Source organism: Capricornis sumatraensis, chromosome 13, assembly GCF_032405125.1.
Source record: "Capricornis sumatraensis isolate serow.1 chromosome 13, serow.2, whole genome shotgun sequence".
In the NCBI taxonomy this organism is placed as follows: domain Eukaryota; kingdom Metazoa; phylum Chordata; class Mammalia; order Artiodactyla; family Bovidae; genus Capricornis; species Capricornis sumatraensis.
Window position 1 is genome coordinate 70382164 of NC_091081.1, and position 22072 is coordinate 70404235.

Consider the following 22072-nt stretch of genomic DNA (forward strand, 5'->3'; position numbering starts at 1 on the left):
AAGCTAGTGGAGGTGATGGAATTCCAGTTGAGCTATTTCAAATGCTGAAAGATGATGCTATGATAGTGCTGCACTCAATATGCCAGGAAATTTGGAAAACTCAGCAGTGGCCACAGGACTGGAAAAGGTCAGTTTTCATTCCAACCCCAAAGAAAGGCAATGCCAAAGAATGCTCAAACTAGTGCACAGTTGCACTCATCTCACAGGCTAGTAAAGTAATGCTCAAAATTCTTCAAGCCAGACGTCAGCAATATGTGAACAGTGAACTTCCTGATGTTCAAGCTGGTTTTCGAAAAGGCAGAGGAACCAGAGATCAAATTGCCAACATCCGCTGGATCATGGAAAAAGCAAGAGAGTTCCAGAAGAAACATCTATTTTTGCTTTATTGACTATGCCAAAACCTTTGACTGTGTGGATCACAATAAACTGTGGAAAATTGTGAAAGAGATGGGAATACCAGACCACCTGACCTGCCTCTTGAGAAACCTATTGTGCAGGTCAAGAAGCAACAGTTAGAACTGGACATGGAACAACAGACTGGTTCCAAATAGGAAAAGGAGTACATCAAGGCTGTATATTGTCACCCTGCTTATTTAACTTCTATGCAGAGTACATCATGAGAAACACTGGGCTGGAGGAACACAAGCTGGAATCAATATTGCTGGGAGAAATATCAAAACCTCAGATATGCAGATGACCACCCTTATGGCAGAAAGTGAAGAGGAACTCAAAAGCCTCTTGATGAAAGTGAAAAAGGAGAGTGAAAAAGTTGGCTTAAAGCTCAACATTCAGAAAATGAAGATCATGGCATCCGGTCCCATCACTTCATGGGAAATAGATGGGGAAACAGTGGAAACAGTGGCTGTCTTTATTTTGGGGGGCTCCAAAAACACTGCAGATCGTGATTGCACCCATGAAATTAAAAGATGTTTATGCCTTGGAAGGAAAGTTATGACCAGGTATGGATGTGAGAGTTGGACTGTGAAGAAAGCTGAGCGCCAAAGAATTTATGCTTTTGAACTGTGGTGTTGGAGAAGACTCTTGAGAGTCCCTTGGACTGCAAGGAGATCCAACCAATCCATTCTAATGGAGATCAGTCCTGGGTGTTCATTGGAAGGACTGATGCTAAAGCTGAAACTCCAGTACTTTGGCCACTTCATTCAAAGAATTGACTCATTGACTCTGATGCTGGGAGGGATTGGGGGCAGGAGGAGAAGGGGATGACAGAGGATGAGATGGCAGGGTGGCATAACCAACTCAATGGACATGAGTTTGAGTAATCTCTAGAGCTGGTGATGGACAGAGAGGCCTGGTGTGCTGCGATTCATGGGGTCACTAAAAGTCGGACACAACTGAGTGACTGACTGAACTGAACTGAACTAAATCTTCAGCAGGAAAGAAAATAGTACCAAATATAAAGGCTATTTTAACAAGAAAGATATAGGTTAGATTCTAATGTGTGTGTTTGTCTGTGTGTGTACACACATATATACATATATACACCCATACACAAATATATTAGAAATTAAACACAATAAGAATTGTCATTTTGCACAATTTTTAATAATATGCTCTAAAAAAATTTATCAGCAAACTTTTAAAAATGGAATGAGATGTGTGGGACAGTAACAGGCAAGAAGGCCAGGGGTCTTCAATTGGAGGAAATAGGCTGCAAGTGTCAGATATTTTTCTCTCTCTCTTAAGCAGCAGGAAGAAACAAACTACAAGTGCCAGATTTTTTTTCCTTCTCCATACAAAATTAAAAGGTTTCTCTTAAAATTCTGTGTTGCCATGATGACACTTCATTCTACCTGAACTTAACTTTTCTCAAACCTTGAGCTAACCAATGCGTCTTTCTTATGGAAATGTTTTTCTTAAGCAATGTTAACGAAATTATGTATTTGCTTTGGAATTTGTCTTTCTTCAAAATGATTTATCCTAAGACTAACTTTTTTTCTTTTCTCAAACCTTGAGCTAATAATAGCTCAACAAACCAGTATTCATATCAATTGTTTCATGGCTGGGGGATGACACACCTGTGCCATCCTATCTCAAAAAATGCGTGTCGTGGGAGAGGGGCCTGGTGAAACTCCCTCAGCCTTGACGTGTCTCTCTTACCTGATTAATAGTTTTCTAACAGACATAAGGCAATGGCACCCCACTCCAGTACTCTTGCCTGGAAAATCCCATGGATGGAGGAGCCTGGTAGGCTGCAGTCCATGGGGTCACGAAGAGTCGAACATGACTGAGTGACTTCACTTTCACTTTTCACTTTCATGCACTGGAGAAGGAAATGGCCACCCACCACAGTGTTCTTGCCTGGGGAATCCCAGGAACGGGGGAGCCTGGTGGGCTGCCATCTATGGGGTCGTACAGAGTCAGACATGACTGAAACGACTTAGCAGCAGTAGTAGCAGCAACAGACATAAAACATCTGGCTAAAGACTAGCAAGGGGGCACTCTTTCTGCCCCCTTCTGATGTCTATGTCAGAAGCTTTGTCTATCTATTTTATACTTTAATAAAAGTTTTTTACTACACAAAAACTCTGAGCAATCAACCCTCGTCTCTGGCCCCATATTGAATTCTTCTCCTCTGGAGGCCAAGAATCCTGGTGTCTTTCACGGCTCAGCAACAACATTTGACTTGTTACAGGCAAGTTATAGAGATTTCTTCCTATAAGAGGAACAACTTAAAAAATAGCAAAATATATGAACAACGTTTTTTGGATGTTGAACAAAAGGCACTACAGGACAGATATCTCTGAGAAAAGGAAAAAAGACAAGGGGAACAATATGAATGCCATGGATATCTGCTTGTAGAGAATTTCTGAACCGTGACCCAGGGATAGAATCCCAAATAGCATCCAACAGTGTCACTGATTGAGGAACTAGAAATACGAATATAGGGAGAATAAATTGACTAGAATTTGCACGGCCTAATTCTAGAGAGGAGAAAGCTGTATGGAGAGGTCCGTAAATATTCATAAAGGTCTCTTAGATTCTTTGGTTTCATGCCTATCTGTGGACGTATAAGTTGGAATTTGGCAGAGCCATATAACAAATGATAGAAAAAAAGAAATTTCTAAAAATTGTAAGCCAAAGAATTAGCACAGCTCACAGAGCTGGGACACATTCGCGTTTCTATCAGATAGAGTGAGAAGATCTTATTTAATACATGAAGCAACCAGGAGAAAATGTAGAGGGATCATTGCTTAGCAGTGGGGCTAAAGTAGCTCTACAGTAAAAGCTACTGTGCCATGCTTTTATAAACCTTCAAGATAAACCTCAAAAGGGACAAGCTAATCAATAAAGAACTGCTACAAAGAAAAATCCCAAACTTTCTTAAAAACAATGTAAAATTACAATGTCTACAATCCAAACAAAAACCAACAGATACAAATGTCATTTTTTTCTATATACTATCAATGAACAATTGAAACTTAAAATTGAAATGTTTTAAAATACACCATTAAAAGTATCACCCCCCCCATTAAAAAAATGTATAAATCTAATGAAACATGTATAAGATCTGTATTTGGAAACTACAAAACATTGGTAAAAGAAATTAAAGACCTAATTACATGTTTTTAATTCATTTATTTGGCTGCACTGAGTCTTAGTTGTAGCACTTGGGATCTTTGTTGCCATGTGCAGGATCTAGTTCCCCAACCAGGGATCAAAAGTATCCCCCCTGCATTGGGACCATGGAGTTTTAACCACTGAACTACCAGGAAAGTCTGCACAAAGACCTAATTAAATGGAAATGTATTCCATGTTCACAGATTGAAAGACTTAATAGTGTTAATATGTCAATTCTTCTGAACTTGATCTATAGATTCAATGCAATCCCAACAAAATTACAGCAAGCCATTTTGTAGATTAAACAAATTGATTCTAAATACATATGAAAGGGCAAAAGACCAAGAAAAGCCAACACAATACTGAAGAACAAACTTGGGGGACTCATGCTACACTATTTCAAGATTATAAAGCTACAGTGATCCAAACAGTGCAATATGGTACAACAGTAGACACAGATTAGTGGAACTAAATAAAGAGCCCAGAAATAGATCTGTACAAATACAGTCAACCTATTTTTGATTAAGACAATTCAAACAAGACAGGATACTATTTTCAACAAATGGTGCTAGAAAAACTGGACACTCATATGCAGTCCACAGGGTTGCAAAGAGTCAGACATGACTGAACACCTTCACTTTCACGTTCATACAGAGAAGAAGGAAAAAAAAAACCTAGATGCAGACCTTATACCATACACAAAAATTAACACAAAATGGATTATAGACCTGCAAATAAAATGCAAAATTATAAAACTTCCAGAAGATAACATATGAGAAAATCTAGATAACCTTAGATTTGGGTAAGAGTTTTTAATTCAAAAACCACAAGCACAACCCATGAAAGGAAAAAATGGTACACTGGACTGAATTAAAATTAAAATTTTTCATGGTAAAAGACACTACTAAGAGAATAAAAAGACAAGTTATAGACAGGGAGGAAATGTTTGCAGATAACATATCTCTTAAGAATTTGTATATGAAATACACAAAGAAGTCTTAAAAATCACTAACAAGGAAACAACCAACTAGAAAATAGAGAAAAGAACTGAGCAGACTTCCAATTAAAGATGTTATACAGATGGCAAATAAGGATTTACAAAAATACACAACATGATTTATTTTTAGAGTATTGCAAATTAAAACAATGAGATACCATGACACACCTATTAGAATGGTTAAAATCAAAAAAATGAACAAAACCAGAACTGTTGTACTGGGCTACATCTACTGCAGAAGAGACTGGAGCTCTTTTTTTTTTTTTTTAATTCATTTTATTCAAGTTGATTGTATTCAAGTTGTAAATACTTGATTTAAAATATTGTGGTTTTTTAAATTTATTTATTTTAATTGAAGGCTAACAGAATCCAACATCATATTACAAAGATCATACATCATGACCAAGTGGGCTTTATCCCAGTAATGTAAGGATTCTTTAATATCCACAAATCAATCAATGTAATACACCACATTAACAAATTGAAAGGTAAAAACCATATGATTATCTCAATAAATGTAGAGAAAGCCTTTGACAAAATTCAACATCCATTTATGATAAAAAAAAAAAAACCCTCCAGAAAGAAGGAATAGAAGGAACATACCTCAACACAATAAAAGCTATATATGACAAACCCACAGCAAACATTATCTTCAATGGTGAAAAATTGAAAGCATTTCTACTAAAGCCAGGAACAAGGCAAGGGTGCCCATTCTCACCACTACTATTCAACATAGTTTTGGAAGTTTTGGCCACAGCAATCAGAGCAGAAAAAAATAAAAGGAATCCAGATTGGAAAAGAAGAAGTAAAACTCTCACTGTTTGCAGATGACATGATCCTCTACATAGAAAACCCTAAGGACTCCACCAGAAAATTATTAGAGCTAATCAATGAATTAGTAAAGTTGCAGGATGTAAAATTAAAACACAAAAATTCCTTGCATTCCTATACACCACCAATGAGAAAATAGAAAGAGAATTTAAGGAAACAATTCCATTCACCATTGCAACAAAAAGAATAAAATACTTAGGAATATATCTATCTAAAGAAACAAAAGACCTATATATACAAAACTATAAAACACTGATGAAAGAAATCAAAGACACAATCATTATGTAGTGGCCTTCTTTGTCCCTTTTCACAGCCTTTGTTTTAAAGTCTATTTTATTGGATATGAGTATTGCCACTCCTGCTTTCTTTTGGTCTCTATTTGCGTGATATATCTTTTTCTAGCCCTTCACTTTCAGTCTGTATATGTTGCGTGTTTTGAGGTGGGTCTCTTGTAAGCAGCATATAGAGGGGTCTTGTTTTTGTATCCATTCAGCCAGTCTTTGCCTTTTGGTTGGGGCATTCAACCCATTTACGTTTAAGGTAATTATTGATAAGTATGATCCTGTTGCCATTTACTTTATTGTTTTGGGTTCGGGTTTATACACCCTTTTCATGTTTCCTGTCTAAAGAATATCTTTTAGAATTTGTTGGAGAGCTGGTTTGGTGGTGCTGAATTCTCTCAGCTTTTGCTTGTCTGTAAAGCTTTTGATTTCTCCTTTGTATTTGAATGAGATCCTTGCTGGGTACAGTAATCTGCGCTGTAGGTTATTTTCTTTCATCACTTTAAGTATGTCTTGCCATTCCCTCCTGGCCTGAAGAGTTTCTATTGAAAGATCAGCTGTTATCCTTATGGGAATCCCCTTGTGTGTTATTTGTTCTTTTTCCCTTGCTGCTTTTAATATTTGTTCTTTGTGTTTGATCTTTGTTAATTTTATTAATATGTGTCTTGGGGTGTTTTGCCTTGGGTTTATCCTATTTGGAACTCTCTGGGTTTCTTGGACTTGGGTGATTATTTCCTTCCCCATTTTAGGGAAGTTTTCAACTATTATCTCCTCAAGGATTTTCTCATGGTCTTTCTTTTTGTCTTCTTCTGGGACTCCTATAATTCGAATGTTGGAGCGTTTTATATTGTCCTGTAAGTCTCTGAGATTGTCCTCATTTCTTTTAATTCATTTTTCTTTTTTCCTCTCTGATTCATTTATTTCTACCATTCTATCTTCTATTTCACTAACCCTATCTTCTGCTTCCGTTATTCTACTATTTGTTGCCTCCAGAGTGTTTCTGATCTCATTTATTGCGTTATTCATTATATATTGACTCTTTTTTATTGCTTCTAGGTCCTTGTTAAACCTTTCTTGCATCTTCTCAATCCTTGTCTCCAGGCTATTTATCTGTGATTCCATTTTTATTTCAAGATTTTGGATCATTTTCACTATCAATATTCGGAATTCTTTCTCAGGTAGATTTCCTATCTCTTCCTCTTTTGTTTGGTTTGGTGGGCATTTCTCCTGTTCCTTTACCTGCTGAGTATTCCTCTGTCTCTTCATCTTGGTTATATTGCTGCGTTTAGGGTGGCCTTTCTATATTCTGGGAATTTGTGGAGTTCTCTTTATTATGGAGCTTCCTCACTGTGAGTGGGGTTGTATCAGTGGCTTGTCAATGTTTCTTGGTTAGGGAGGCTTGTGTTGGAGTTCTGGTGGGTGGAGCTGGATTTCTTCTCTCTGGAGTGCAATGGAGTGACCAGTACTGGGTTATGAGACGTCAATGGTTTTGGAGTAACTTGAGCTGCCTGTATATTGAAGCTCAGGGGTGTGTTCCTGTGTTGCTGGAGAATTTGCATGGTATGTCTTGCTCTGGAACTTGTTGGCCCTTGGGTGGTGCTTGGTTTCAGTGTAGGTATGGAGGCATTTGATGAGCTCCTATTGATTAATGTTCCCTGGATTCAGGAGTTCTCTGATGTTTTCAGGATTTGGACTTAAGCCTCCTGCTTCTGGTTTGCAGTTTTATTTTTACAGTAGCCTCTAGACTTCTCCATCTATACAGCACCGATGATAAAACATCTAGGTTAAAGATGAAAAGTTTCTCCACATTGAGGGATACCCAGAGAGGTTCACCTTCTGCCTGGCCCATGGGCAGTTTCCCCAGACATAGTGATAAGATGGATCCCAGATTCCAAACAGCTTAGGGTCCCAGCAGTGTCCACAGCAGTATTTTTCACAGAACTAGAACAAATAATTTCAAGATTTGTATGGAAATACAAAAAACCTTGAATAGCCAAAAAAATCTTGAGAAAGAAGAATGGAACTGGAGGAATCAACTTGCCTGACTTCAGGCTCTACTACAAAGCCATAGTCATCAAGACAGTATGGTACTGGCACAAAGACTGAAATATAGATCAATGGAACAAAATAGAAAGCCCAGAGATAAATCCACACACCTATGGACACCTTATCTTTGACAAAGGAGGCAAGAATATACAATGGAGTAAAGACAATCTCTTTAACAAGTGGTGCTGGGAAAACTGGTCAACCACTTGTAAAAGAATGAAACTAGATCACTTTCTAACACCACACACAAAAATAAACTCAAAATGGATTAAAGATCTAAACGTAAGACCAGAAACGATAAAACTCCTAGAGGAGAACATAGGCAAAACACTCTCAGACATAAATCACAGCAGGATCCTCTATGATCCACCTCCAAGAATACTGGAAATGAAAGCAAAAATAAACAAATGGGATCTAATTAAAATTAAAAGCTTCTGCACAACAAAGGAAAATATAAGCCAGGCGAAAAGACAGCCTTCTGAATGGGAGAAAATAGCAAATGAAGCAACTGACAAACAACTAATCTCAAAAATATACAAGCAACTTATGCAGCTCAATTCCAGAAAAATAAATGACCCAATCAAAAAATGGGCCAAAGAGCTAAATAGACATTTCTCCAAAGAAGACATATGGATGGCTAACAAACACATGAAAAGATGCACAGCATCACTCATTATCAGAGAAATGCAAATCAAGACCACAATGAGGTACCACTTCACACCAGTCAGAATGGCTGCGATCCAAAATCCACAAGCAATAAATGCTGGAGAGGGTATGGAGGAAAGGGAACCCTCTTACATGGTTGGTAGGAATGCAAATTAGTACAGCCATTATGGAGAACAGTGTGGAGATTCCTTTAAAAAATTGCAAATAAAACTGCCTTATGACCCAGCAATCCCACTGCTGGGCATACACACCGAGGAAACTAGAATAGAAAGAGACACATGTACCCCAGTGTTCATCGCAGCACTGTTTATAATAGCCAGGACATGGAAACAACCTAGATGTCCATCAGCAGATGAATGGATAAGAAAGCTGTGGTACATATACACAATGGAGTATTACTCAGCCATTAAAAAGAATACATTTGAATCTGTTCTAATGAGATGGATGAAACTGGAACCGATTATACAGAGTGAAGTAAGCCAGAAAGAAAAACACCAATACAGTATACTAACACATATATATGGAATTTAGAAAGATGGTAATGATAACCCTGTATGTGAGACAGCAAAAGAGACACAGATGTGTAGAGCGGACTTTTGGACTCTGAGGGAGAGGGCGAGGGAGAGGGTGGGATGATTTGGGAGAATGGCATTGAAACATGTATACTATCATGTAAGAAACGAATCGCCAGTCTATGTTTGATGCAGGATACAGGATGCTTGGGGCTGGTGCATGGGGATGATCCAGAGAGATGATATGGGGTGGGAGGTGGGAGGGGGGAGCATGTTTGGGAACTCATGTACACTCGTGGTGGATTCATGTCAATGTATGGCAAAACCAATACAGTACTGTAAAGTAAAATAAAGTAAAAATAAAAATTTAAAAAAAAAAACAGGACACAAATAGATGGAGAAATATACCATGTTCACGGACTGGAAGAATCAATATAGTGAAAATGAGTATACTACCCAAAGCAATCTATAGATTCAATGCAATCCCTATCAAGCTACCAACAGTATTTTTCACAGAACTAGAACAAGTAATTTCAAGTTTTGTATGGAAATACAAAAAACCTTGAATATCCAAAGCAATTTTGAGAAAGAAGAATGGAACTGGAGGAATCAACCTGCCTGACTTCAGGCTCTACTACAAAGCCACAGGCATCAAGACAGTATGATACTGGCACAAAGACAGAAATACAGATCAATGGAACAAAACAGAAAGCCCAGATATAAATCCATGCATCTATGGACACGTTATCTTTGACAAAAGAGGCAAGAATATGCAATGGAGAAAAGACAGTCTCTTTAACAAGTGGTGCTGGGAAAACTGACAAACCACTTGTAAAAGAATAAAACTAGAACACTTTCTAACACCATACACAAAAATAAACTCAAAATGGATTAAAGATCTAAACGTAAGACCAGAAACAATAAAACTCCAAGCGGAGAACACAGGCAAAACACTCTCTGACATAATCACACCAGGATTCTCTATGACCCACTTCCCAGAGTAATGAAAATAAAAGCAAAAATAAACAAATGGGACCTAATTAAACTTAAAAACTTTTGCACAACAAAGGAAACTATAAGCAAAGTGAAAAGATACGTTTCAGAATGGGAGAAAATAATAGTAAACAAAGCAAATGACAAAGAATCTCAAAAATATAAAAACAACTCCTGCAGCTCAATTCCAGAAAAATAAATGACCCAATCAAAAAATGGGCCAAAGAACTAAACAGACATTTCTCCAAAGAAGACATACAGATGGCTAACAAACACATGAAAAGATGCTCAACATCACTCATTATCAGTTCAGTTTAATCGCTCAGTCGTGTCCGACTCTTTGTGACCCCATGAGTTGCAGCACGCCAGGCGAGTCGGTGATGCCATCCAGCCATATCATCCCCTGTCGTCCCCTTCTCCTCCTGCCCCCAATCCCTCCCAGCATCAGAGTCTTTTCCAATGAGTCACCTCTTCTCATGAGGTGGCCAAAGTAGAGTTTCAGCTTTAGCATCATTCCTTCCAAAGAAATCCCAGGGCTGATCTCCTTCAGAATGGACTGGTTGGATCTCCTTGCAGTCCAAGGGACTCTCAAGAGTCTTCTCCAACACCACAGTTCAAAAGCATCAATTCTTCAGGACTCAGCTTTCTTCACAGTCCACTTCTCACAACCATACATGACCACTGGAAAAACCATAGCCTCGACGAGATGGACCTTTGTTGGCAAAATAATGTCTCTGCTTTTCAATATGCTATCTAAGTTGGTCATAACTTCCTTCCAAGGAGTAAGCGTCTTTTAATTCCATGGCTGCAGTCACCATCCGCAGTGATTTTGGAGCCCCCCAAAAAAGTCTGACACTGTTTCCACTGTTATCATTGTCACTCATTATCAGAGAAATGCAAATCAAAACCACAATAAGGTATCATCTCACGCCAGTCAGAATGGCTGCTATCCAAAAATCTACAAAAAATAAATGTTGGGGAGGGTGTGGAGAAAAGGGGACCTTCTTACACTGTTGGTGGGAATGCAAACTAGTGTAGCCACTATGGAGAACAGTGTGGAGATTCCTTAAGAAACTGGAAATAGAACTGCCATATGACCCAACAATCCCACTGCTGGGCATACACACCAAGGAAACCAGAATTGAAAGAAACACATGTACCCCCATGTTCATCGCAGCACTGTTTATAATAGCCAGGACATGGAAGCAACTGGAAATTTTATTGCAAAATTCAGTCTTAAATTGAAGAAAGTAGGGAATACCACCAGGCCATTCAGGTATGACCTAAATCAAATCCCTTATGATTATACAGTGGAGGTGACAAATAGATTCAATGGATTACATCTGGTAGACAGAGTGCCACAGTCAGCTTCAGATCTTGTTTTTATTGACTGCATCAGTTCAGTTCAGTTCAGTTGCTCAGTCATGTCCGACTCTTTGCGACCCCATGAATTGCAGCACACCAGGCCTCCCTGTCCATCACTAACTCCTGGAGTTCACTCAGATTCATGTCCATTGAGTCAGTGATGCCATCCAGCCATCTCATCCTCTGTCGTCCCCTTCTCCTCCTGCCCCCAATCCCTCCCAGCATCAGAGTTTTTTCCAATGAGTCAACTCTTTGCATGAGGTGGCCAAAGTACTGGACTTTCAGCTTTAGCATCATTCCTTCCAAAGACCTCCCAGGGCTGATCTCCTTCAGAATGGATTGGATGGATCTCCTTGCAGTCCAAGGGACTCTCAAGAGTCTTCTCCAACACCACAGTTCAAAAGCATCAATTCTTTGGTGCTCAGCCTTCACAGTCCAACTCTCACATCCATGCATGACTACTGGAAAAACCATAGCCTTGACTAGACAGACCTTAGTCGGCAAAGTAATAGAGCTTTTCTGTCTTTGGCTGCAAAGAACGTAATCAATCTGGCTTCAGCATTGACCATTTGGTCATGTCCACATGTAGAGTAGACTCTTGTGGTATTAGAAAATGATGTTTGCTATGACCAGTGTGTTCTCTTGACAAAACTCTATTAGCTTTTGCCCTGCTTCATTTTGTATTTCAAGGCCAAACTTGCCTGTTACTCAAGGTATCCCTTGACTTTCTTCTTTTGCATTCCACTCCCCTATGATGAAATGACATCTTTTTCTGGTGTTAGTTCTAGAAGGTGCTGTAGGTCTTCATAGAACAGGTCAACTTCAGCTCTTCAGCATAAGTGCTTGGAGTATAGAGTTGGACTACAGGTGATGTTGAATGGTTTTCCTTGGAAAAGAACTGAGATCATTCTGTCATTTTTGGAGAGTGCACCCAAGTACTGCATTTCTTGGGCTTCCCAAGTGGCAGTAGCAGTAAAGAACCCATTTGCCAATGTAGGAGACATAAGAGACAGGTCAGGAAGGTTCCCTGGAGGAGGAAATGACAACCAATACTAGAATTCTTGCCTGGAGAATCCCATGGACAGAAGAGCCTGGCAGGCTATAGTCCATAGGGTTGCAAAATATTGGACATGACTGAAATGACTTAGCACATAGCACACACTGCATTTCTTACTCTTTTTTTTGACTGTGAGAACTACTCCATTTCTTCTGAGGGATTCTTGGCCACAGTAGTAGATGTAATGGTCATCTAAATTAAAATCACCCATTCCCATCCATTTTAGTTCACTGATTCCTAAAATGTTGATGTTCACTCTTGCCATCTCCTGCTTGACCACATCCAATTTTCCTTGATTCATGGACCTAACATTCCAGGTTCCTATGTAATATTGTTCTTTACAACATTGGACTTTACTTTCACCACCAGACACTTCTACAGCTGAACATCATTCCTGCTTTGGCCCAGCCACTTCCATTCTTACTGGAGCTATTAGTAATTGTCTTCCCCCAATAGCATATTGAACACCTTCTGACCTGGTGGGGAGCTGGTGTCATAAATTTTTGCTTTTTCAGACTGTACATGGGGTTCTTCAGGCAAGAATACTGGAGTGAGCTGCCATTTCATTCTCCAGTGATCCACGTTTTGTCAGAACTCTTTGCTATGACCCATCCATCTTGGGTGGCCCTGCATGGCATGGCTCATAGCTCCTTCACAATGATAAAGCTGTAATCCATGAAGGGATGGTTTTTAATACCATTCTACAATAAAACAAACCAGAGCTCTTTGGAGAAATGACTGATTTTTTCGTTAGGGCTTCTACAGTAGATGTAGCATAGTACAACAGTTCTGTTCAATTATAAATATGAAAAAGAACTACAGGAATACCTTAATGGCATTTCCAATTCAGTTCCAGGCTATCAAAATAAGGCAATTTTAAAAAACAATTAAATACCTTAAACATACTCTGTTGCTAAAAATGCTGATCATCATCTGTACCTTCACCAAGTCATAATTTTGTTTGCTGATGGAGGGTCTTGCCTCAATGCTGATGACTACTGACCTGTTAGGATGGTGGCTGGTAAAGGCTACAGTGGCTGTAGCAATTTCTTTAAAAAAAGACAACAGTGAAATTTGCCACATCAATTGACTCTTTCTTTCATGAACAGTATTTCTGAAGCACACAATACTATTTGATAGCCTTTGACCCATGACAGGACTTCTTTCAAAACTGGAGCTAATCTTCCCAAGCCCTGCTCCTGCTTTATCAATTAAGTTTATGTAATATTCTAAATATCCTCTTGTCATTTCAACAGTCTTCATGACATCTTCCCAGGAGTAGATTCTATTACAAGAAATCACATTCTTTGTATATGCATAAGAAACAACTCCTCATGGAGAAAGCCTTACCATGAGACTGAAGCAACTGAGTCACATTTTCAGGCTCCACTTCTAATTTGAGTTCTCTTGCTATTTCCACCACATCTGCTAATACTTCTTCCAAGTCTTGAACCCCTCAAAGTCATCCCTGAAGCCTGGAATCAACTTCTCCCAAACTTCTATTAATATTGATATTTTGACCTCTTTCCATGAATCACAAATGTTCTGAATGGCATCTAGGATGGTGAATCTTTCACAGAAGGATAAAAAATATAAAAATAATGAAAAAGTTTGAAGTATTGCAAGAATACCAAAATGTGACACAGAGACATTAAGTGAGCAAACGCTGTTTATAAATGGCACCAATAGACTTGTTCAACACAAAGTTGCCACAAATCCTCAATGTAAGAAGAAAAAAAAATGTAACATCTGCAAAGCTCAATAAAGTGAAGTAGAATAAAGTAAGGTATACCTGTAAGTGTGTTGAAGGGTAGGGAGAATGCCAGCGAAGTTAATGCTTTCTAGATTAAAGGGGATGCCTATGGCTGACATTTCCACTCTTTCCTCTCCTCCCTTATTCTACTGAATGCAGATGCAATGATTAGAACAGCAGCTGTAGCCTTGAGGGAAAAGCTAAGAAAATACAATGGCACCTTACCTGGTATCCACAAGCTATGAACCATTATCACTATCATCTACCTATGAACTTTTTATAGCACAAAAACTAACCCTTATTTGTTTAAGCAATTGCTTGTTGTGTTTTCTGTTACTTGCAGCCTGTTGCCATGCCCTCCTCCAGGGGATATTCCCAACCCAGGCATCGAACCCAGGTCTCCTGCATTGCAGGTGGATTCTTTACTGTCTGAGCCACCAGCCTCCAAGAACACTGGAGTGGATAGCTTATCTATTTTCCAGGGGATCTTCACAACCAAGGAATTGAACCCAGGTCTCCTTCATTGCAGACTGATTCTTTACCAGCTGAGCTACCAGAGAAACCCAACTTGCAGTCTATTGCATTCCAAACTGTTTATCAAACAGTCCACATTTTTTGGAGGGGGGAGATCCTCCTCCCTACTGTTCATACTGTTTCTATTACTTACAATCAGAGTCCAAGGCATTATAACTAATGCAATTTTAAACTATAAAAGAGGTATAAGGAAAGGAACAGGTGCCAGGAGAAAGAATAAAAAAGTAGTTAAGAAAGACCTGTGGGACTTCGCTGGTGTTTCAGTGGTTAAGAATCCTCTATTTCCACTGCAAGGGAATGGGTTTGATCCTTGGTCGGAGAACTATGATCCTATATGCCAAGGGGAATGGCATCAATAAATAAATATTTTTTAAAAAGAAGAAAGACTTGTAAGAAGAGACTTAACAAATAGATGCCAACCTGGAAAAGTTGAAGGAATGGTCTCCCACCTGCCTCCTTCCACCCTACCTTATCCCTAACATGAAATAACTATGCTGTCAATATAGGACGGAATGGTATTCCGCGAAAGGACCTTAGAAGAGGTGTAAGGTCTAGAGATCTGAACAGAACAGATCTTGAGATAACTATGTATTCACCAACGGACTAGAAGGTAAAAGAAAAAGGGAGCAGCATTCAGCAATAAAATAGATTGAACTATTTCTACCTATAATCACATTTTTGTTTGCTTTGTTTTGTTTTACTTTCTTAATGATAAGGACTAGGAGTCCTCTGGATTCTCACCCATTAACCCTAAGTGAAGAAACTTTCCCCTCCACAAAATCTGCCAAATTACATGATATCCCATAAGTATACTTCCATTTAGAGGAGATTTTGGATAAACACAAGCAACTTCAGCAAGGATCCAGCATAGTTGCTTCTACAAATCAACATAACCTTTATTCATAAAAATAAATGGTCACCTAAAGATTACCAGACACTTGAGGAAAACTTTTAGCATTAAAAAAAATATTGCTATGGGGAAAGGAACAGAAAGTTAATGCAAGACAAAAACAAATTCAATCAATTCTATTTAATATGCTCAGAAAGATTTAAATATAAATTATCCATACCAGAAGAAAAACCACCTCTGGGGAAAAAAAAAAAGAAATCAGAGAATAACAGAAAAATGTGGGAGATTAAAAATGATTGTCAAAAAAAATTTTTAAGTCAGTTTTCTTGCCTGGAAAATCCCATGGACGGAGGAGCCTGGTAGGTTGCAGTCCATGGGGTCGATAAGAGTCGGGCATGACTGAGCGACTTCACTTTCACTTTTCACTGTCATGCATTGGAGAAGGAAATGGCAACCCACTCCAGTGTTCTTGCCTGGAGAATCCCAGGGACGGGGGAGCCTAGTAGGCTGCCATCTGAGGGGTCGCACAGAGTCGGACACGACTGAAGCAACTTGCAGCAGCAGCAGCAGTATAAGACGTAACTAATGGGATGGATAGTATTAAAAACAAAACAGTGATCTGGAAACATAGTCGGGGAAATCTATCCAAACAAAAGATGGAAAACACAGGAGAAACGCTAAGAGATACTCACATAAAAGCAGAAGGCACAGTATATGAGTAATACATGTCAGAGGAAAGAACAGAGAAAACAGAGAGGGGGAAATATAGAAACAATAGAAAGTTTCCATTAGTAAAAAAAAAATAATTCCTGGAATTGAAAAAGGCAACCAATTGTAAAGTCATGGCACCCCACTCCAGTACTCTTGCCTGGAAAATCCCATGGACAGAGAAGCCTGGTGGGCTGCAGTCCATGGGGTCGCTAAGAGTCAGACACGACTGAGCGACTTCACTTTTCACTTTTCACTTTCATGCTTTGGAGAAGGAAATGGCAACCCACTCCAGTGTTCTTGCCTGGAGAATCCCAGGGACGGGGGAGCCTGGTTGGCTGCCATCCATGGGGTCGCACAGAGTCGGACACGACTGAAGCGACTTAGCAGCAGCAGCAGCAGCAAGAACAACAACAAAAGACTGAGACACAACCTGATAAAATAATGTAAGGAAAAGTTTTTAAGCTTCAAAGAGGAAAAAAAAAAGTGCCAACAAAGAAATGGGCTTACTTTGACATGAGAATTATCAACTACAACTGGTGCTAGAAGGTACTGAGGCAGTGCCTTCAAAGCAAACATTATTTTGAGACCAGAACACTGTACCAGATGACTAATCAGACGTGAAAGCAAGATAAAGACCTTTTCAGGCATTTAAGAACTCAGGTAGTTTATCTCTCAGTTACTGTTTCTTTAAATTATTTCAGGATACGATTGAATGAAAGGACTAAGATATTCAAGAAAGTGGAAAATGTGAATCCTAAACAACGCAATTAACACAGGAATCCAAGTAAAAGCAACAACAATAATATAAATCCCAGATAGCTATGTTCAGAAAGACATACATCAATATAGGTGAAAATTAAAACAAAACCCCCAAATCTTCAAGGAGCAATGTTTTCAAAATGTGAGGAATTTGCATTCATCAGATAGTTCATTTAAACTAGGAAATTTTGAGGATCAAATGCTGTTCCTGTTTTTAAAAAGTAACTAGAAAGTTTAAAACAAGGTGTAAAAAAACATTGCCACTCAAATATAAAGTAAAATGAACTCTGATATCATTTTACATAAAATCTGAGCATGATTTATAGTGTAAGAGAACTTTTCCTCCTAGTACACAGGTTTCATGTCACAGAATTATATTTCTAAACTTTTAAATTAGTGTAATTACACTACTTGGTTCTGCAATAATTATTTCCCAATCATAATAGTAAAAATAACAACAAGTAACACTTATTTAACACTTATATGTCCTATCCTAAGCTCTTTAGATTCATTAGCCAGTTTGGTCCTTTTAACAATAGCACAGTAAAGTTAAGTGACTTGCCCAAGGTCATACACTGGTTGGTGAAGCTAGACATTCTGGCCCTAGAATCCCTGCTCTTAAATACTGGCTATGCTGCTTCTCATTTTGCTGTCTGTTAACTTACAATTCTTTGAATCAACCTATCAGCCTAAAACAAAATGGCATAATAACAATTATACTACAAAATACAAATTATATAGAACTTAACATAGAAACAATGATTAACCGAAGTAAAGAAAAGGAAAGGAGTGTGCAGGTGTTATTTTTCTTAATCTTTTATATATACATGGGCTTCCCAGGTGGCGCTGGTGGTAAAGAATCTGCCTGCCAATTCCGGAGACATAAGAGACACAAGTTCTATTCCTGGGTCGGGAAGATCCCCTGGAGGAAGGCAAGACAACCTACTCCAGTATTCTTGCCTGCAGAATCTCATGGACAGAGGAGCCTGGGGAGGAGGCCACAGTTTATAGGGCTGAAAAGTGTCAGACACGACTGAAGTGACTTAGCATGCACACATGCAACTTTGTATATAAAAGAAGCATAAAAGAAGAAATTTCTACATAATAGAAAGTCAACAGTCAACTACATGAGTATAATGTAAAATAATAATATAAAAATCAGCAGGGAGGGGACAGAGAATGAACCTGAGCTAAATTTCTCATATTTCACAGCAAGTAAGATGATTAATTTTATAGGTATATAGCAGCTGTCAGTAGACATTGTCTAATTTTAAAGTGTAACATACAATTCATGTGGCAACTCTCAGAAAACCTAAAAACAGAAAAATTCAAGTTGATACATTAAGAAATTCAGAAAAATATCTGCATTTGGGAGAATTCAGAAAAACTAAAAATAGAAAAGGAGGACTAGGGAAAGGGAAGATCTTTGTTTTTAACCATCTTAATTTTTATTAAAATTATCAGATATTACTTTATTATGAAAATAACTATGCAATACTACTAATAATAGAATATCCTATAAAGAAGGGCATAATCGATGAGAGTACCTTTCAATTCTGTCATGGTAACACAAAAGGACCATAAATGGTACCAGACTATGAAACTCAGTGGGGTGCAAAAAGAGGAACAAGGATAACACATAAACATATTACAGAACACTCATGCTCTTTGCTGATTCTTTGTTTCCACCTCACTATGGTCACTCCAGTACTCTTGCCTGGAAAATCCTATGGACAGAGGAGCCTGGTAGGCTGCAGTCCATGGGGTTGCTAAGAGTCGGGCACAACTGAGTGACTTCACTTTCACTTTTCACTGTCATGCATTGGAGAAGGAAATGGCAACCCACTCCAGTGTTCTTGCCTGGAGAATCCCAGGGTCAGAGGAGCCTAGTGGGCTGCCGTCTATGGGGTCGCACAGAGTCAGACATGACTGAAGTCACTTAGCAGCAGCAGCATGGGCTAAATGGCCCACTTTTTCATATAAACTTCCCCAGGGACCTTTCATCCACTTTAGACAACCACTGAGCCACACACACTCCAGTCCCCTACTCTGTACGTTTCATTTAAAGAAAGGGCTGTCTACATTCAAACTCGGGCAGGAGTCTACACTTGGCGTCACTTTTTCAGGGAATAATTTGGCAACCAGAATAATTTGGCAACCCTTATTCCCTGGTGGCTCAGATGGTAAAGAATCTGCCTACAATGCAGGAGACCTGGATTGGGTTCCTGGGTGGGGAAGATACCCTGGAGAAGAGAATGACAACGCACTCCAGTATTCTTGCCTGAAAAATTCCATGGACAGAGGAGCCTGGCAGGCTACAGACTATGGGGTTGCAAAGAGTTGGGCACAACTGAGCAACTAACACTACTACTACTACTGAAATGTAAAACACGGCTACTCTTTGACTTAACAATTTCACATCTCAGAATCTACCCTACAAAGCCATTCCCAAATGCTCAAAGAGAACTTTATACAAGGACTTTCAATTAAGCTGTTACTGTTTATAATGGAAGATGGAAAGCATTCTAAATGCACACTGGTAGATACAGAATATTTCATTACCATTTAGAAAATGAAATACATCTACACGGAGTATCACTAAAAAGTTTTTGCAACATGTTACAGAGCAAGAAAAGGCAAGAAGATGAAGATATTATACAACTTGTGTGTGAGACAAGTAGACACTTCATATATTGGTATACATGGGCTTAGGGTGAGTGGAGGAAACAAGTTTTTACTTTTGTACATGTTTTTGCTTTTTTTTTTCCCAGCCACCACATGGTTTTGTATTTTTGTATTGGTTTTGTATTTTAAGAAATCAGAGCATATCTCCACTGCCAAATTATGCTGTGTTTAGTTGCTCAGTCGTGTCCGACTCTTTGTGACCCCATGCCTCTTGATGAAAGTGAAAGAGGAGAATGAAAAAGTTGGCTTAAAGCTCAACATTCAGAAAATGAAGATCATAGCATCCGGTCCCATCACTTCATGGGAAATAGATGGGGAAACAGTGGAAACAATGTCAGACTTTATTTTGGGGGGCTCCAAAATCACTGCAGATGGTGACTGCAGCCATGAAATTAAAAGACACTTGCTCCTTGGAAGAAAAGTTATGACCAACCTGGATAGCATATTCAAAAGCAGAGATATTACTTTGCCAACTAAGGTCCATCTAGTCAAGGCTATGGTTTTTCCAGTAGTCATGTATGGATGTGAGAGTTGGACTGTGAAGAAGGCTGAGCACCGTAGAATTGATGCTTTTGAACTGTGGTGTTGGAGAAGACTCTTGAGAGTCCCTTGGACTGCAAGGAGATCCAACCAGTCCATTCTGAAGGAGATCAGCCCTGGGATTTCTTTGGAAGGAATGATGCTAAAGCTGAAACTCTACTTTGGCTACCTCATGAGAAGAGTTGACTCATTGGAAAAGACTCTGATGCTGGGAGGGATTGGGGGCAGGAGGAGAAGGGGACGACAGAGGATGAGATGGCTGGATGGCATCACAGACTCGATGGACGTGGGTCTGAGTGAACTCCAGGAGTTGGTGATGGACAGGGAGGCCTGGCGTGCTGCGATTCATGGGGTCGCAAAGAGTCGGACACGACTGAGCAACTAAACTGAACTGAACTGGGCTGTAGCCAGCCAGGCTCCTCTGTCCATGGGACTCTCCAGGCAAGAATACCGGAGTGGGTTGATATGCCCTCCTCCAGGGGACGGTGAAGGCAATGGCACCCCACTCCAGTGTTCTTGCCTGGAGAATCCCAGGGACAGTGGAGCCTGGTGGGCTGCCGTCTATGGGGTCGCACAGAGTCGGACACGACTGAAGCGACTTAGCAGCAGCAGCAGCCTCCAGGGGATCTTCCCGACCCAGGGATCGAACCCAGTTCTCCCGCACTGCAGGAGGATTCTTTACCTTCTGAGACACTAGGGAAGCCACATATTCCGGGCTTTGAAAAAAATTCGAAAAGAGAAAACGCTCAACATCTTGCCATTTGTTCAGTCTCAAATGGAAAAGAAGAAAAATAAAATACACTAAGCAGCATGCTGCCGTTTAGGATTAGCGAAAAGGCTAGCTTTACTGGGTGGGTCATTTTTTAGTGGATTGGGGCAGGAAAATGAGGGCACAAAAACAGTCATGGCTGAGTGGAGGAGCAAAACCCAGGAGCGGCGGGGCCCAGGGAGCCCGGGGACACCCTCAGAGAGGATGCGGGGGGCCAGGCGGGCGGAGGCCAGAGCGTCGGGGCAGCAGGGGCAAGACACCAGGTCCCGGGTGTGTGGGAAAGAGGCCAGAGGGGTAGAGACCGAACTGAGGGCAGACCGGGAACACAGCCTCCACCAGGGGAACCGGTCGGCAGCGGGACGCCCGGCTGGTGGCGACAGCTGGGCGGCCAGGCCAGGGTCAGTCCGGGCGCCGGGCAAAGCCCGAGATCCAGGCCGAGCGCCCGGGGAGCCGCGGCGGGGAGAGTGGAATCCGCCCCAGGCCGAGGCCGGGGCCCCGGGGTGCAGGGCGGCACAGCAGGCCCCGTACCTTCCCAGGAGAGCTCTCCTCCCGGCTCGCGCTTCAGGAACTTGTACCAGAACGTGTCCACGCGGCCCGGCTCCGCCCCGTCCTGCGCCGCCTCCTCCGCCGCCAGCTCCACCTCCCCGAGCCACAGGCCCGGCTCCTGCAGCGCCAGCGCGCCCGCGCCCGCCGCCGTGCCCGCCGGCCTCAGACGCACGGCCCCACGCGGCTCCCAGTGCCCCAGCTCGGGCCGGGACCCCACGACCAGCAGCTCCGGCCCTGCCCCGGCCACGGCGGGCGACACCACCACTCCGAAGCGGAACCGCATGGCGGCGGCTGGCGCGCGACTCCGGGTCCCCGGTGTCCCTGCGACCGCGGCCCGAGCGCTAGGCGGACGCGGCGATTGGGTCCCGGGCGCGGGCGGGGACACGTGCGAGGCTGCACCTTTTTTGGGCTGCATCACGCGGCCCAGGAGCCCGAGCCTGATCCAGGCCGGGGCCTCTGGCCGTGGGAGGTGGTTCGCTGCGGCCACGACCCGTCGCGCCGGGAGAAGGAGGCTGCGCCCGGCCCGCAGCCTCTTCTAGCGGCTCCGCGGTTGGCTGGGGACCCGGGGAAAGCAAAAAAAAAAAAAAAAAAAAAAAAA

At 40.9% G+C, this 22072-nt stretch overlaps 1 protein-coding gene across 2 annotated transcripts in view; it reads right to left on the reverse strand.

The window, feature by feature from the left end:
• EPM2A (EPM2A glucan phosphatase, laforin) overlaps positions 1 to 21757 on the reverse strand; it is a 118451-nt gene extending 96694 nt beyond the window's left edge. For both annotated transcript variants that reach the window (XM_068985412.1, XM_068985413.1), the window contains exon 1: positions 21457 to 21757. In XM_068985412.1, the coding sequence (XP_068841513.1) occupies positions 21457 to 21757 (301 nt within the window). The remainder of the gene's footprint in view (positions 1 to 21456) is intronic.
• Positions 21758 to 22072: the final 315 nt, after the last annotated feature.